Genomic DNA, 17,738 nt, shown 5'->3' with positions numbered 1-17,738 from the left:
ATGGCGATAAAATTTTGAATAGATATTTCTCCAAATAAGATTATAAATGGCCAATAAGCACATGGAAAGATGCTGGACGTCACCAACCATTAGGAAAATGCAAAACAAAGCCACAATGAGATAACACTTCACACCCAGTAAGACAGCTATCATAGGGCCCGGCCCAGTGGTGCAGTGGTTAAGTTCGCACGTTCCACTTCGGCGGCCCTGGGTTCACTGGTTCAGATCCCAGGTGCCAACATGGCACCACTTGGCAGGCCATGCTGTGGTAGGCATCCCACGTATAAAGTGGAGGAAGATGGGCACGGATGTTAACTCAGGGCCAGTCTTCCTCAGCAAAAAGAGGAGGATTGGCGGCAGATGTTAGCTCAGGGCTGATCTTCCTCAAAAAAAAAGAAAACAGCTATCATCGAAAAAAGAGAAAATAAGGGTTGATGAAGATGTGGAGAAACTGAAACCCTCACACACTGCTTGTGGAAATGTAAAATGGTGCAGCCACTATGGAAAACAGTATGACAGTTCTATAAAAATTAAAAATAGAATTATCGTATAATCCCGCAATTTGACTACTGGGTATATACTCAAAAAAACTGAACACTAGGTCTCATAGAGATATTTGTACACTCATGTTCATAGCAGTATCTATTCACAATAGCCAAAGGGTGGAAGCAACCCAAGTATACACTGACAAACAAATAGATAAACAAAACGTGATACACACATAAAAACGGAATACTGTGCAGCCTTCAAAAGGAAGGAAAATCTGACACATACTAAAACATGGATCAACCTTGAAGACATTATGCTAAATGAAATAAGACAGTCACAAAAAGACAAAAACTATATATATTTAGAGCAGTCAAATTCAGGAGACAGAAAGCAGTGGTTTCCAGGGGCTAGAGAGTGGAAAGTATGGAGAGTCTTTATTTAACGGATACAGAGTTTCAGTTTTGCAAGATGAAAAATGTTTTGTGGATGGATAGCAGTGATCATTGTATTACAACAATTTGAACGTACCTGATGTCACTGAATTGCACACTTAAAAATGGTTAAAATGATAAAACATTATTAAGCAATATTGACATATTTAAAAAAAGACAAATACTGTATGATTCCACTTTTATGAAGTATCTAGAGTAGTCAAATTCATAGAAACAGAAAATAGAATAATGGTTGTTAGGGCTGGAGTGAGGGGGAGTTGGGGAGTTGTTTAATTGGTATAGAGTTTCAGTTTGACAAGATTAAAAGTTCCGGATATTGGTTGCATAATAATGTGAAGGTATTTAACACTAATGAACTGTACACTTAAAAATTTAAGATAGCATATTTTATGTTCTGTGTATTTTAACACAATTAAAAATACAACGAACTATACTCATACACACACAGATAATACACTTGCAAGATGTTTGTCTTCAGAGTTCATCTGGAGAAGAGAGGCAGGGGAGAAGTGCACTTAGTTTACCGATAGTGTATCAACTCATGTGCCTGAAATAATACCAAATGGTTCCTCCAAAGAAAATTATCGATTATCCTGAATGAAATGACAAAAGCTTCTGGGATTTATCAGCTCTGGAATTAATTCTAAAAGACTAGGACTAGTTTTCTTCTCATGGAAACTCTTGATCTAATTTGTAATGATGGTTTTAATTCCTACAAGCTTAACTTATTTAAGAAAGTCACCAAGAAAAGTAATCAGGCTCTAGAAGAGCAGGCAGAATATTATCAAGCCATTTTTGCCCCAAGCAAACACAAACATCAAATGACTTAAGTGATAAACTTTATAAAAAGCACTTTAATTTGTGAAACTCATTTTTCAACCAATTTGGTCTGAATGCTGGAAGCGGGTGATGGGATAGGTCATAGAACTGGGACTCAAAAAAAATATTTTGAGGGGCCAGTCCAGTGGTGCAGCGGTTAAGTTCACATGTTCCAATTCAGCGGCCCGGGGTTCGCTGGTTCAGATCCCGGGTGCGGACATGGCACCTATTGGCACGCCATGCTCTGGTAGGTGTCCCACATATAAAGTCGAGGAAGATGGGCATGGATGTTAGCTCAGGGCCAGTCTTCCTCAGTGAAAAGAGGAGGATTGGCAGCAGTTAGCTCAGGGCTAATCTTCCGCAAAAAAATTTTGAGATTAAAAAACCCACTAAGTTCTGTCCCATGGCTCTAGAAGGATCCCAAGTCTAAGTTTCAGTTGTCTCACCTATGATACCATGATCCTACTATAAAAGAGCACCGTGTGCTAAGTATAACTCAAAATCCAGCTCAGTATAAATACACAGCTGCTGAGGATGGCTTTTGTAAGCTATCATTCTCATTATGTGTCATTCTTTTCCTACTTAAGATAATTTTTACTTACTTGGTCAATTTGTGGCTTTTCATTGCTGTGAGAAATTCTCTGACAATTTCAGGACTCTGGTGCCTGCATGGTGTTTTTGATATGTATTTTAATGTCTACAAAAAAACAAAAAGGAAAAAGCAAACATAAGATAAAGAACACTGAATGACAAAAAGGGAAGGCAATAGCTATAATTTAACATTCTAAAATATTGTTTAAAAAATCTTCTATAAAACAAATGCCTTCAAGAGAATCAATCTTCAGATAATAGGAATTCCTCAAAAAGAAAACCAGTAGCTAAAAACAGGAAAAATAATGAAATTTCAGAAGAAAACTTTTCTCATCTTGAAAGAAAAAATCTAATCTAATAATTGTGTTATCTTATTTCAAGTAATTTTTTTAAAGACAGGGAACTCCAAGAATAAAATAAATAGCCATGAGTCCATATGGATATAAATGACGGAATAAATAAATAAATGGATGAGAAGGAACAATTCTCTCTTACAGAAGAATTCTAACTATTAAACCTAGAAGAAATGAGAGAAATAAATCACCATTAGACAACTGCACTGTAGTAATAATTACTGTAGGAAAGACTCACCAATGAATGCTAAAATGGGCAAAAGCTGAAAGAAGTAGGATATTTGCATAGTCTCAAAGCATCATTCCCAAAATATTTAGTAATTACTATGCTGGTTTTAACATATGTCCTCAAACTCTTTGATCTCCCTCTCTTCAAGAGGTGAACCCTAATCTTCTTCCTCTTGAATGTGGGCAGGACTTGGTGACTCCTTTCTAATTACAGTTAAGCTTGGTTAACGACAGGGATACATTCTGAGAAATGTGTCATTAGGCATTTTGTCACTGTGTGAACATCATAGAGTGTGCTTATGATGCCGGCCCTGATATCAGTTCCCCTACATTAAACCCAGTATATATGAGGTTAAAACCAAAGCACTTTTTCCCTGCTTACTCCCTGGCTCCAGAATCTACTATCCTCCATGGAGACAGACACGGCCAAGGACAGTGACCTGGATTCCTTATCATCTCCTCCTCCCTGCAAGCAGCATCCCAAGGCTGAGCAAACGCAGGCTGATGGGAAAGCTCCAACCAGCAAAGCCACTGACTGCCCACCCCCCCACAAGCAGCCACATTCCTCACAAACCTTTAAAACTCCTGGCCTCCCATCTTGCAGGGAGAGGAGATAAAACAAGACAAATTTGAGGGCTCACTCTTGTCTCCTGGTTGATATCATCCAAAATAAAAACCCTTTCCTTGCCATAGCCTGGTGTTCCAATTTTTATTTGGCTCCTTTTGTGTAGTGGGTAAAGAATCTATGTTTGTAGGCACTAACACTTACACAAACCTAGGTGGTTTAGCCTACTACACACCTAGGCTATATGGTACTAATCTTATGGGACCACCGTATTATACGTGGTCTGTAATTGACCGAAATGGCCTTACGCAGCGCATGACTGTAAGAATATGAAAATGGAAAAATAGTAGTAACTTTAGGGTAGAGAAACCAGGCCTTAACCAAATGATCAAGGTTAACAGCATTAGTAATAACACACTGATATCATTTACCCTATATCATGCAATGAGAAGGGCATATCATCTCTGTGGTATTCTTCCCCAAAAACCCCATAACTTCAGTCTGGTCATGAGAAAACATCAGGCAAACCAAAATCGAGGGACATTCTACAAAATACCTGGCCGGTACTCTTCAGAAGTGTCAAGGTCATGGAAAACAAGGAAAGATTTAGGACCTGTTAACAGTTTGGAAGATATTAAGGAGACATACGTAACTAAATAAAATATGGTGCTCTGAATTGGACCCTTGGACAGAAAAGGGGCATTACTGGAAAAATTGGGGAAATTCTAATAAAATCTTTAGTTTAATAACATGTGCCAATGTTAATTTCTTAGTTTTGATAATGTTATATAAGATGTTAACATGGTTATGTAAGATGTTAACATTAGGAAATACTAGGGAAGGGTACATGGGAACTCAGCACTATTTTTATAACTTCTGTAAAACTATTTCAAAATAAAAGGTTTTCATTATTTTTTTTTAAAAGAGGGAATCCCACTTAGACATAATCGGAGAGGAATTTCAAACCTGAAAAATAAACGGTAGCCTGAAGCATCTAAGTAGAGTCTCTCAAAAGTGCAAAAATCATGCTGGTCTCAGACTTTTCCATAACAACAAATACTAACTGACCAAGAAATACCTGTAGAGCCCTGAAGAATAAAAGTTAAACCCAAGAACTCTCTATTCAGAAGAGTTGTCACAGACAAGAACACTAGAAATATATTCTCAGGTATAAAAAGTCTCAAAACACTTAGCACCACAATAACTTTCCTTCAGGAGTAACAGAGTGCCAGTGAGCTTAAACTGATTAAGTGTGTAGTTAAAAGTACTTGATAGTTTGAAATTTGGTTATAAAACTAATTACGAAAAAATATTTTTTTCTTCTTTGAAAGAGATGAACTATGTAACGTAAAAGAACATGAATGAATAAATGAAGGATAGGGTTTTAAACATATGATTAAATGAACAAAACTGGATGGAGAGGAATGGTGACAAAAGTGCTAAACCTCTCATTTTCCTTAACGGGGATTACAATAACTTACTTCAAGTTAAATAGTATCTTTGAAAGATAAAGATGATTAAAACCAAATCCTCCTAGAAACAAAAATCAGAATTAGAAGAATATAGTAAGAAAACATAAGTTAAAATGACAGATACAAAATCATACATCACATATAATAAATATAATGGCTTACATTTTCTTTTTTTAGGACAAAGCATAAGGTTGGGAGAGAATGCAGCAAAACGTGAACAGATATTAAACTTATTAATTACCTTTGCTTTCTTCTTTAAGTTTTTTGGTACTTTCTAAGTTTTCTACAATAAAAAGTATCACTTTTTGTGTACTGAATAATTTGGCTTTGCCCAAAGAGAAGGTTTGGCTTTTGCCCTCAGCTTCTGGGAGGTAATCTCCAGACTCTTAGGATGTTATACCTCATAGGAGTATCCTTGCCTGGGACCTTAGGTCTTTCTGGATAGTCTTAACAATGTGACTTAGGGTAGGGGCTTTGGGTCATACTGTATCAGTCAACCTGGAGGCTGAGATAAACTACATGGGCAAGCAATCATTCAATCATGCCCATGTAATGGAGTCCCTCAAAAAACTCTGGACATGGAAGCTCACCTGAGCTTCCCTGGCTGGCAATATTCTATACATATTGTCACACACCAATCTTGAGAGAGAAATGTGTACTAACTCCACATTCAGAGGACAACGGAAGCTCTGCATTTGGTATTTCTCCTGGAATCTACTCTGTTTGTTTCTTCCCTTGGCCAATTTTAATCTGTCTCCTTCCCTTGTAATAAATCATAACTGGGAATATAATAGCTTTCAGTGAGTCCTGTGAGTACTTTTAGTGAATTATTGAACTTGGGTGGTCTTGCAAACTGACTTGCAACTGGCATTAGAAGTGAGGGCAGTCTTACAGACTATTCACTCCAATTTTGTAGTTGGTTAATGCTCGAAATTGGCCAAGCTCCTTTCACTTTTATAAACAGAATAAAAACTGGGTTATAGTAAAACTATTCAAATCAGATAACAGGCAATCTTGATTTGATGGCCAGTCATCAGAATAAAGCAACTCTCCTCAATGGTAGTTCAGGTAAACCCTCCAGAAGCCCAGGCTTACTTCATAGGTAATAGTATTCAAGTTCTGTTGCCCAGAACTGTGTTTATTCTTTCCACTTTCTTTACGCTGCTCTTTCAGATCAGTCAGTAACTGGAACACCTAGAGAGAGATATACAAAAGACTTCTATCAATAAATTTGAGAAATGTATCTATTCCAAGGTCAATGATTTTGAAGGATAAATTGTACTTCTTTTCCTCCCACAAACTCTCCCCCTAACTCTTGCATTAGAGCACATATAGAATCCGATAATTTTTAAATCCGATATTTTTAAAATGCTCTTTTATCTAAGTCAAATAATCCAAATTCATTAGTTTACTTAAAATATTTCAAATGTTTCCTATCAATATACACCATATTGCTGATTTCCTCTGATCTCAAAAATAATACACTGAGTACTTCAAAGAAAATTTTCCTAAAATAAATAATTTTTTAAAAAAGGATTCTGCTTCATAATATGAAAATCTAGTATAATTTATTTCTGGAAAAGAGAAACTATGAGGCAAGTGATAAAATATGGTTTACCAAAAAACGGAAAGAATGCTATAGAACTTTAGAAGTAAATTTTCCCCACAAAGGAGAAACTTATGTGTAGTAGTGCTAAGGAGGGTGGGGAGACGATCTCTCTTTCCGTTTTAGGGATTATACCAAAGAACTGAGGTAAGTATAGACTCAGACCATTACTAGATACAACGCAACCCCTCCGCTGCCTGTCATACCTTTCAGAAATGGTGGCATGAGACCCAATTAATGCAATGTTTCCCTAAAGGATATAACACCCAAACACCCAGCAGATTCCAAACTAGACAAGGAGGTTCCTAAAAGCCAATGGCTTGACCAGCAACCATTTCCTTCCTGTTATAGGCAGGAACCATTTAAGATCAACCTTTACGAAGAAAGGAATATGGCTAACTACGTTAATTCTACTACCTTCTATATATATATATATCACACAGTGGAGACCAAATCTCCTATAAGTCTTCAAGAGTTTAGACTTTGGCATATGAAAAACTGACAGTGAATATATGAATGGTTCTTTCTACACCCAGAGTTAACCTATCAGATGGTTTTGCTAGTACCAAACAAGATCCAGGCAATTTAAAAGGCAGGGAAAAATAATGCCGTATCTCTCCTCTCACCAACCTCTTTCCTTCTTTCCTCCTTTTCCCCGGCAAACCAACACTCAAGCCCCAAAATTCCAAATCTGTTAGTTCCTACTAAATTATTCATAATAGTGAGTCAACTAAGCTCTCATTTTCAAAACGAAGGTGTTAATACTTATGAAACCATTATGAGGATCAAAATAGTAACATATAAAAGCATTTCATAGGTAAACAGTGATAATTAGGAAAAGGTATAAGTATTTTAATAGGAAACTTTTGCAGACAGAAACAGTTCCAAAATAGATGCTTCTATCTCATGAAGACATCCCAAATGAAGATCTAAAATCTGTGGGATTTGGGGAAGGGTTGACTACTGTAAACTAAAGCCTTCCAGCTTCCCTGAATTATTGCATATACTTTACCAAGCTTAGAATATTCCAAGGTCCACCAGATGGTGCCATCTGCCTTATTTTAAAGTGGAAAATCCAAATTCAGTCATTTCTAACCAAAACTAATAATCTTCAGAAGCAAAGGGCAAACCATCAGAGCGAAAAGTACAATAGTCCACTTCACAGTTATTTACCTCGTAGTTACTGAGCAGAGCAGAATTGGCATCCTTCCTGCAAAAGAAAAGTCAATTATCTTTAGTCTGGGCTCACATCCCTTTGTATGAATTAAATATCTGTAAAATAATTCCTCTCTCAAGATTCAGTAATCCAGTTCAGGAATTTAGGGACTTCAACCTAAAACTGAGAAATGTTCTAAGTCCTACTGCTTTAGCAAGCTATGGACAATTTCAGAGCGAACTTTCCTTTTCACAGCCATAGCCTATCACACATCCATCATCAAGGAGGTGATTAAAATACTATACTTATCAGTAATCTATGAAGGTAGAAGTTAAGAGAAGTCAGATATCATGGGGGCAAAACCACGGGGGATGGGGAGTTTCGATAAAGAGAGTCAGGGTGCTAGAATTAACTGGAGAAACAGAGTGCTGTCTCATCCCACAACAAGGTCCTCTCTCCAGTACCATCTGCCTCCCACCAGCTACAACATCTTGGACAGACAAGTCTGCCTACTAAATCACCAGAAATGGGATCCTTAACACTAACATCACCACTGGGAATTCCAGCAATGTCAGGAATCCTGCCAGTTATCCATAAAACAACAAAAGTGTTCATCTTCTCTATCAGTTCAACAAGCAGAGTTCATGTGTCGAGCAGTGGTCAAAAGCCTGGTACCCGTGTAACAGCTGATCAAGGCAAATGAGAACAATTTCTTTCATGTATAAATGAGAACAGTAATGTGACTTTTGATCCACTCTACAATATCGCATCAGAAATTATTTACTGTTTTTAGTAGTCTGGAGGCAGTATAGTGTGGTAAGTAAGAACACAGTTTTGAAATCAGACAAATCTGGGTTCACATTCCAGCTCTGCCACTTAAAAGGTGTGTGAGTTTCAGTGAGTTAATTAACCACCCCTCCCAACAAACTTGCCCATCTAAAACAAAAAATAGGGCTAAACTAGTACCTAGAAGTGTTAGCCTGGATTCTAAAGCCAGCTCCACCATATATTAGCTATGTGAATTTGGGCAAGTTATTTAATCTCTCCATGCTTAAATTTCCTTATCTATAAAATGGCAATTACAGTACCAACCTTGTAAGATTGTTTAGATTAAACTGAAACATGTAAAGTCCCTGAACACAGTAAGTGCTCAATAAATGCCATCTACTCTCACCACTACCTGTGCTACTACCTATGTATATACTATAACCTCTTCCTACCTCATAAAGCTGTTACAAGGATGAAATGAGACAACAAATTTAAAAAACGTAGAATAGGGGCCAGCCTGGTGGTGCAGCAGTTAATTCACACATTCCACTTTGGCAGCCCGGGGTTCACCAGTTCAGATCCTGGGTGCAGACACACACACCGCCTACCAAGCCATGCTGTGGCAGGCGTCCCACATATAAAGTAGAGGAAGATGTGCACAGATGTTAGCTCAGGGCCAGTCTTCCTCAGCAAAAACAGGAGGATTGGCGGCAGATCTTAGCTCAGGGCTAAACTTCCTCAAAATAAATAAATAAAAGTGTAGCATAGTTCTTGGCACTTATTAAGATTTCCCTAAGTGGAGGTTATTTTTAAAAGATATCATCTCACTTAACTCTCATTAAATACCCTGTAATGTAGGAGCTATTATGATTCCTTCTATGTAGATGATGAAACAGGCTCAGAGATTAAAAAATTTGCTTTAGGTCACATGTAAGAGGCCTAACTGTGGAAGATAACTATGAAATTGTGAAAAATGAGATTGGATTGGACAAATGGAAACTGGTAATACAGAATCCTAAAAATTCAGGAAGCAGTTTGGACTTGACATAATGTACAACAAAGACTACTGTACATTCTTAAACCAGGAGTAGGGCTATATAATGAAAATGATTAACACAAAATTTCAAAAACATGGGCCAAGAGATGGGTGATTTCCCCAGTTAATAAATAAAGCAAAACTAGCAGGTAGTAACACAAGGATCCGACCTCGGCCCTAGGTCATCAGCACAGTGATGTCAGCACTGTAATCAAATCAGCATGTGAAGCTCACCAAATGCTACTAGTCATTCGATAAATAGCTGGGATTTCACAAAAGTGCTGCTTTGCCCAACTGACCACAGCTGCACTCGGGTCACAAAGAATATCACATTTAAAGACAACCTAACACAGGAAGGATAATGCATAATTAGTGTATGTGACATGGTTCATTTAAAATTGAAAATGACAAATCAAACCACATGCCATCTTTGCCTACTTAATCAGGAAGTCAGCCCACAAGGCTTCCTCCTATCTTTGCTTGAAATTGAGTTACAACTCCCCATGTGCCCTAAACATATGGCAACTAAGACATCCCTCCTGAAACAGACTGCGGAAAAAATACCAACACTTTCTTTCCTCAAGACCAATGGATCCATCCCAGGTGCCATTGCTACAACTTCATTCCCAAATCATGTTCCGTCCTCTGTCCATGCCCTGGGAAATCCATCCTTGGCTCTTCCAAGTTATTGCCCCACTGCCCAAGTCAATATTGTTAATGCAAGAATCCAAAGAACATCATCTGCCTTTCCTAGAACCAATATAAAAGGAGGGAAACTCTCTTTCATGTATTTTAATGAACCTGTGTTTTGGGACCAGGAAAACAATGGATGTTTAAACAGGTCCTGCATCTTGCAGACCATGGCTGGCAGAAGCTGATTTATTCACTGATTCTTTTATTAGGAAGATAATTTCTTTTACCCAGCTAAATACTAATGGAGTAAATGCCAACACACGCTAGGCCTTCCTTTATTCGGTAAAATGTCAATTAGTATAGTATCCACCTTTTACAAAGTCCTAAATGAACTGTGTATTGCGAAATTTTTTTAAAGGGAGTTTTTTTATCCCGAAGAAGTTACTGTAACCACCACTAAGCAGCAGGTTGTTGGGAGCAGGGTACTGCAAGATCTGACAGACATCAGCTTAATCAAGTTACCCAATTTAATAGCACCAATAATGATGACGTGATGCACTAAGACACATCCCTTATAGCAATCCTGTCAAAAAATGTTTAATTGGAATCTAGTCATGAGGATATAATCAGAGAAATCCAAATTAAGAAACATCCTTCATAACCACCAGCCTAGATTCTTCAAATATCAATGTTATTTGTCACAAAGAAACATGACAACTAAATGCAACATGTGATTCTTAACTAGATCTTAAATCAGAAAAAAAAAATCTAGCTAGAATGACATTATTGGGACAATTGGAGAAATGTGAATGTAAGTTATATTTTAATAGTAGTAGTTATATCAGTGCTAAATTTCCTGCATGGGATAATAATATAGTCACATAAGAGAATGCTTTTTTAGGATTGGATAAAATGACATGATATCTACAGCTCTCAAATGTTCCAGTAAAGTGTGTGTATGCATGTGTCTAGAAAGAGAGAACATGCACACATGTAAGAGAGATAAGGCAAATACATCAAAAACATAAACAAAAAAGGGACTCTATGTAAAGGGTATAAAGGTACTTGTAGTGTTCTTTTTCCAACTGTTCCATGGGTTTGAAATTTTTCAAGATAAAAGTTGAGAAAAATGGAAATGTAAAACTAAAGAACTCCATAAGGTTAAAACAGGACATATAATTGAGGATATAAAATGCATTTTCCTCCAATGCTTTTTAGGGTTACTAGAATCCATCAAGTGACACATCTGTGAATTACATATTTATAAGCCGTTGACAACAACTGAGCAGGAACTGTCTGCTCTATAGCTAACACTTTAGTATGACATAATACATTCACAAGCATTCAGACTTCTAGAAGCTGCCTACCTACACAAAACTTCATATTCGTCTGTAGCACTTAGAGCAGTAGATTTTATTTACAAGTGTTTAAAGCAACCATTTCAAGTGAATTTTAAAGACTGTCTGAATCTATACTTACAGGCAGGTAATCACCTAATTTCCTTAAGTAATGAATGAGTTGACTGAAGTTGACTTGCTATTTGAAATTTAACCTGTAAAATTTGCTTAACTTGTTGAGTCAATTTAATGGATGTAAACAACTCTGGAATACTGAACTCTGAATAAACAGAACAAAATGTCCTATTGACAGACTTTCCTTAGATGTACACACATACACAAAAAAGCCCATGCAAACAGTGCCTATTAACTGCCATGTTTAACTCTTATGAACATACTAACGAACAAGATTGCTCAGATTCTTCTATGTTCAACTTATGTTATTGATTCAAGTCATGTTCTGAAAAATGAAACTCTAGTACAAGAAAACTGTGTAGCTTTCAAAGTCAATGAACAATTTAACCAGCAGCATTTTCTTGGGAGCTATCAAGCAAGTAACCTCTTTCCAGTTCTGTTACTGAATTGTTATAGAACGTATCAGCTAACTTCTCTAAATCTCAGTATTTCCAGCAGTAAAATGAAGGAAATTCTGTCACTATCTCAAAACAGAAGATACACAAGATAAATAGAGTTCATTTTCTCTAAGTATGTATATTAAGTTCAAGAATAAAAAAGCAAACACAAAGCTTTCCAGGGATATAAATAATCCCAAGGCATTAGACAAAGTTAGCCAAATAGCAAATACCTTATATATACAAATACTTAATTTTGCTATGAATATTTTGTATCCTTTCACCTGAGGAAATAAGCTTCCAAATGATGGTCAAAAAGTTTCTATTTTTTAAATTCTATCACCCAACCAAATAAAGCATAAATAGTCTTCACCTTTAAAAAATTTCTAGTGTATGTCTACATGTATTATTCACTCAGTAGGTTGAAGAAGAAAAAGCAATAAAACCTCAGGAGTTTTCCATCCATTCCTCCTTGCTCCAGGTCCTAGGAGTGCCTGATAGAGGTACAATATGTTTACCCTCTCAGAGACTCAGGGTTCTGTTAAAGATCCGAAGGACCACAATGCCAGAGAGGGCACCCCTCATGTTGGAGGCCAGGCAGAAACTAGAAGTTAGGCCTCCAGATCTTTCCATTTCAGGGATCCTTCCACTCCCAAACCACATGCCTACTTCAGAAAACCTCATTTTCTCATAAACTACTAGCTGCAAAATTCTTTTAGAAACCTTTTTTTAAAATTATTTGTTTTTCAAATAGAGCATGAGTTTTTTTGGTTTTTTTTGTTTTGCAGGGAAAGATTCGCCCTGAGCTAACATCTGTTGCCAATCTTCATTTTTTTTTTTCTCCCCAAAGCCCCAGTGCATGATTGTATATCCTAGTTGTAAGTCCTTCTAGTTCTTCTATGTGAGCCACTGCCACAGCATGGCAACTGACAGATGGTGTCGTTCCACGACCAGGAAACGAACCTGGACCACCAAAGCGGTGAGAGCGCTGCACTTTAACCACTAGGTGATCAGGGCTGGCTCTGCAGAATTCTTGATTGGTTTCAGTAAGTCACTGACTCCTTGGGAGAAGTGGACAAGCTGCTACAGAAGAAAAAACTCTTGATTCAATGTATCTCTTAGGAAAATCAGAAAGTCTATATGCCCAGCAATTAGGAAGAGAGCTAATTAATTCATATTTATTAAATTAAGGAAGTATTGTTATATTACCTCATTAAGCAAGTATTAGCTAAATACCTACTATGTGCCAGATGTAGTGCTAAGCAGCAGGTGAACGGACACTGGTCCCTGCTTTCATGGAACTTACACTCCTGTGAGGGAGACAGGCACTAAACAAGTAAAGAAATACCTATTATTACAACTTGCATTACTTACGAGAAAAGTAAACCAAGGTGCTATGAGAGACAAAAAGGAGGATTGTTTTGGATTGACCAAAGAGGAAAAGCAACCTTGAAAAGAGACACTTAACCTGAGCTATCAAAAGGATAAGAAGGGAGCATGGCAGGGGGAAAAGTACAGCAGGCAGAGGGAATAGCAATGCAAAGGTACTGAGGCAGGAAAGAGCTTGGAAGGTTACAAAAACTACCTGACTGCCAGTGGAAAGTATGTGTGTTTGGGGGGTGGGGACAGTGGCAAGAGTTCAGACTGGTGAGTAGGTGACAAATCTCTAAGATTATGTATAACTGTATAGAATCCATAAGGAATGTGGATTTCCTCTAAGTACGATAGAAAGCCAATGAAGCATTTTACATATGGAGTGACTTGATCCAATTAATATTTTAAGATCATTCTGGCTGCTGTGTGGAGAATAGAATAGGGGGCAGAGAGTGGAAGCCAAAGGCTATGGCTTAATCCAGACCAGAGATGATGGACTGCAATTAGCACGGGAGATGGTGAAAAGCAGCTGCATTCAAAATACATTCTGAAGGTGGAGAGGACAGGACTGGCTGATGGATTGGATTTAGGGGTGAGGAAAGAGGGCTAGATTTTTGGTATAAACAACTGGATGGATGATGAAAGAAAAGGGTTAGAAGTGTACTTTGGCGAATCATCAGCAGACAGATGGGTAAAATGACTGAGGGAGGGAGTGTGAAGAGAAAGGGTCCCAGGACTGAGCCTTAAAATATCTCAACATTTAGAAGCCAAGCCAAGAGAGGAAGGAGGAATCAGGAAAGGAGATTGAGAAGTAGTCTTTGATGTAGGAGGAAATCTAGGAAAGACTGTCACAAAGCCAAGAGAGTTTCTAGAGTTTCGGTATCAACTGCTATTAAGAGATCAAGAAAGATGAGGCCAACCATAAAAAAAGACAAAATCATGCCATTTGCAACAACATGGACACACACACACACCCGCCCCCCACTCCCCGTGCTGTTTCTGCGGCCCCAGACCTGGCTCAAGGACTTCCTTCTCTCCAGAAAACTCACTCGTGCTCCTCATCAAAGTCAGATAGCACCCCTTCTGAGCTGGGGCTCCCCAGGGGTCCACTGCCCCAGGTGCAGCTTATCCGTGTCTCCTCCAGATACTTCCAGGACAGACTCGGGCTTTATCCCTTCTAAGTCCCCGCTCAGCTACCGGGCTGGGCTCCCCACTGTGACCCAGAAAACGCTAATAAATGAATGAAAGAGGAAGCAAGCACAAAGAAAGGCAACCGGGACGAGCGGCACCCAGCCCGTGTCCTAGGTACAAGGTGGTTGTGGGACCGAAGGTTCAGAGCGGGGAGCGAGAGTCTCTTTCTTCCCTCGATCCTTCCAGACTGGGCCGTCGCCCTCCCCTCACGCATGAACGAGGGGTCGCCCCAAGGCCACGACTCTCGGCTCCCAGGGGTCTAGCCGTCTCCAGCCGTGAGCGTCGGACCAAAGCCGGGAACGCGCTCTGGGAGGCTTACACTTCCATGTCGACCCCGCCTCGTAGCCTCCAGCCGCCAAGAGAGGAGCCTGACGCCGCGCCACCGCCTCTCCGCCCTCCGCGTTGCCCGCTGGGTCGCCGGCTCCGCGCGCCGCGCTGCACGCCGGGATCGCCGCGCTGCACGCCGGGAGCCTGACCTACGCCGCCGGCCCGGCCCTGCACGCCGCCGGGCTCCGCGCGCCGTCTGGGCCCTGTGCCCTTCGCCCGGCGCGCTTCAGACTGTTAAGCGTTTGCCCGCGGGATTTATCTCATGTTTTCGTGTCTAGGTTATATCGAGGTTTTAATAAGCGAAGGTTCCAAAGGCTTAAGCTGGTTAGTAGGTCTTTGTAGCGTTAATACCCCACCCCTGAGAGAAGCGGGGCGCGGGGTCGGTGGAGTGGAGGCGGCTCTGGGCTGCTGCAAATGTTCTATTTCACGTTCTGGGTGCTGGGTACGCGGGCATGTTCAGTTTCTGAAAATTCGATAAGCTGTACACTTAATGTGGCACTTTTCTGTATATATGTTATAATTGAATAAAATGTTTTAAAAGGTGAAAAAAAATCTCAGCCTCCCTTCTCCCTGTTCCCATTCTTCCCTGAGAGCTATTTGGCAAAAAAAGTATAAAAAGTCCGAACGACAAGCACGGTTTCTGACCTTCTGGCCTTTTAGGAATTTACCCAAAGGAAATTATCGGACGCTTGAAGAAAGATGCATGTGTACTGAGGTTTTTCCTGAGATAGCTTAAATGCCGAAGAATGGAGAAGTGATAAATCGTGTTTCAGTCATACCAGATAATATTCAATCGTGAGAAATCATGTAGCATATTTGGTATGCTGGGGAAATGCCCAAGATAGGATTTTTAAAAGAGAAAATAATGTGGTGTGACCCTAATGATCTAAGAAAAAACAATGCATAGGAAAAAAAAAATCCTCTAAGGGTATGGGAGGCAGAACAACCTAATCTACTACATTTTGTCTTTTCAAAACAATAGGGGGGAGGTTGATGCCTATTATCGTCTAGACTTTTTGGTATATTTGAAATATTTCTTAAATACGGGGCAAAAATATGCCAAAATATTAACAGTGGCAGATGTCTTTAGATGATGAATCAATGGCTAATTTTTTTAATGCTTTTTTATACTTTCGTGTTCTATCGGTTATCATTTACTAAACTCATTCTCCTTGCAAGGCCCTTGCTAAGCACTTTGTTCTTCCATGGTATTAACGGTTAGTGGTGCAGGCTTTGCAGTCAGCCAGCCTGTGATTCTGTTTACCTCCATCACTTTCCTAGAAACTGTTTGACCTTGGAAGATTACTTAACCTGTCCTAACCTCAATTCCCTAATCTGAAAATTATAAATCTGTTAGATAATCCTTATAAAGTGCCTGGCGCATAGGAGTAAGTGCTCAACAAATATTAATTACTGTGACAGTACAACCAGGGCACTCTATGAGGTAGAGTCTATTGTTATTCAAATTTTACTGTTGAGGAAACTGAGGCAGGCTTGGAGAGATTATGATTTACCCAACGTCACTCATCTAGGAACTTGTCCAGCAGGGATTCAAACCCAGGCAATCTGGACAAATACAGGAGGTGTATTACACTGTTAATGGTGACTGATAATTGAATAAAGAAAATGTGCTGTATTAATACGTGGAATACTATTTAGCAAAAAAAGGAATGGAGTACTGATACATGCTATAATATGGATGACCCTCAAAAACATGCTAAGTGAAAGAAACCAGACACAAAAGACTATATATATTGTTTGATTCCATTATATGAAATGTCCAAGAATATACAAATCTATAGAGACAGGAAGTAGATTAGTGGTTGCTTAAGGCTGAGAGAAGAGCATGGGAGGTGACAGGAAGTGACAACTGATAGATACTGAGTTTCTTTTTGAGTAAACAAAAATGCCCTAAAATTAGATTGTGATAATCGTTGCATATCCCTGTGAATATACTACAAAACAATGAATTGTAAGGGGCTGGCCTGGTGGCGCAGCAATTAAGTTCGCATGTTCCACTTCGGCACCTTGGGGTTCACTGGTTTGGATCCCAGGTGCAGACCTACACACTGCTTGTCAGGCTATGCTGGTGGCAGGCATCACACAAATAAAGTAAAAAAAGAAGGGCACGGATGTTAGCTTAGGGCCAGCCTTCTTCAGCAAAAAGAGAAGGATTGGTGGCAGATGTTAGCTCAGGGCTAATCTTTGGTGAATATTGAATTGTACACTTTAAATGGGTGAATTGTATGGTATCTGAGTTATATATCAACAAAACTGTTATAAGTTTTCTAACTAGTGTTTTTGCCGTGGGGATTGGATTGGAAGAGAAATAAGGGGAATATTTAACATTTAACTTTACACATTCAGAATTTTAAAAAGATTTTTCAATGCACATTATTCTTAAATTACAAAAAATATGATTTTAAAAACAACACATTTACTTTAAAAATCAGCAAGTGAATAAAATGCCACCCCAGACCCAATGGCCTGATTCGTATGGAGAGTCTCCTGTACCTCCCTTGAGGAGAGCTGGCCCCACAAAGAAGTGCTAAAGATGCTCATCGTGGGGCTGGCCTGGTAGCATATTGGTTAAGTTGGCTTGCTCCGCTCTGGCAGCCTGGGTTTGCTGGTTCCAACCGAGCGCACGGACCTAGCACCACTCATCAAGCCATCCTGAGACAGTGTCCCACATAGAAGAAATAGAAGGACCCACAACTGGGATATACAACTACGTACTGGAGCTTTGGGGAGAAAAAGGTTTTTTTTTTT

At 39.1% G+C, this 17,738-nt stretch overlaps 1 protein-coding gene across 1 annotated transcript in view; it reads right to left on the bottom strand.

Annotated features, from left to right (window-relative positions):
* The window catches only part of CRCP (CGRP receptor component), a 43,457-nt gene extending 28,367 nt beyond the window's left edge, over window positions 1-15,090 (bottom strand). The window contains exons 1-4 of the mRNA XM_046667238.1: window positions 14,962-15,090; window positions 7,749-7,785; window positions 6,065-6,163; window positions 2,363-2,457 (exon numbers count right to left, since the gene is read on the bottom strand). Coding sequence (XP_046523194.1) covers window positions 2,363-2,457; window positions 6,065-6,163; window positions 7,749-7,785; window positions 14,962-14,969 — 239 coding nt within the window. The 5' untranslated portion in view covers window positions 14,970-15,090. The remainder of the gene's footprint in view (window positions 1-2,362; window positions 2,458-6,064; window positions 6,164-7,748; window positions 7,786-14,961) is intronic.
* Between the last annotated feature and the right edge of the window lie 2,648 nt (window positions 15,091-17,738).

This window comes from Equus quagga, chromosome 7, assembly GCF_021613505.1.
Source record: "Equus quagga isolate Etosha38 chromosome 7, UCLA_HA_Equagga_1.0, whole genome shotgun sequence".
NCBI lineage: Eukaryota > Metazoa > Chordata > Mammalia > Perissodactyla > Equidae > Equus > Equus quagga.
Note: the sequence above shows the minus strand (reverse complement) of the source record. Positions and strands in the feature narration are given on the sequence as shown.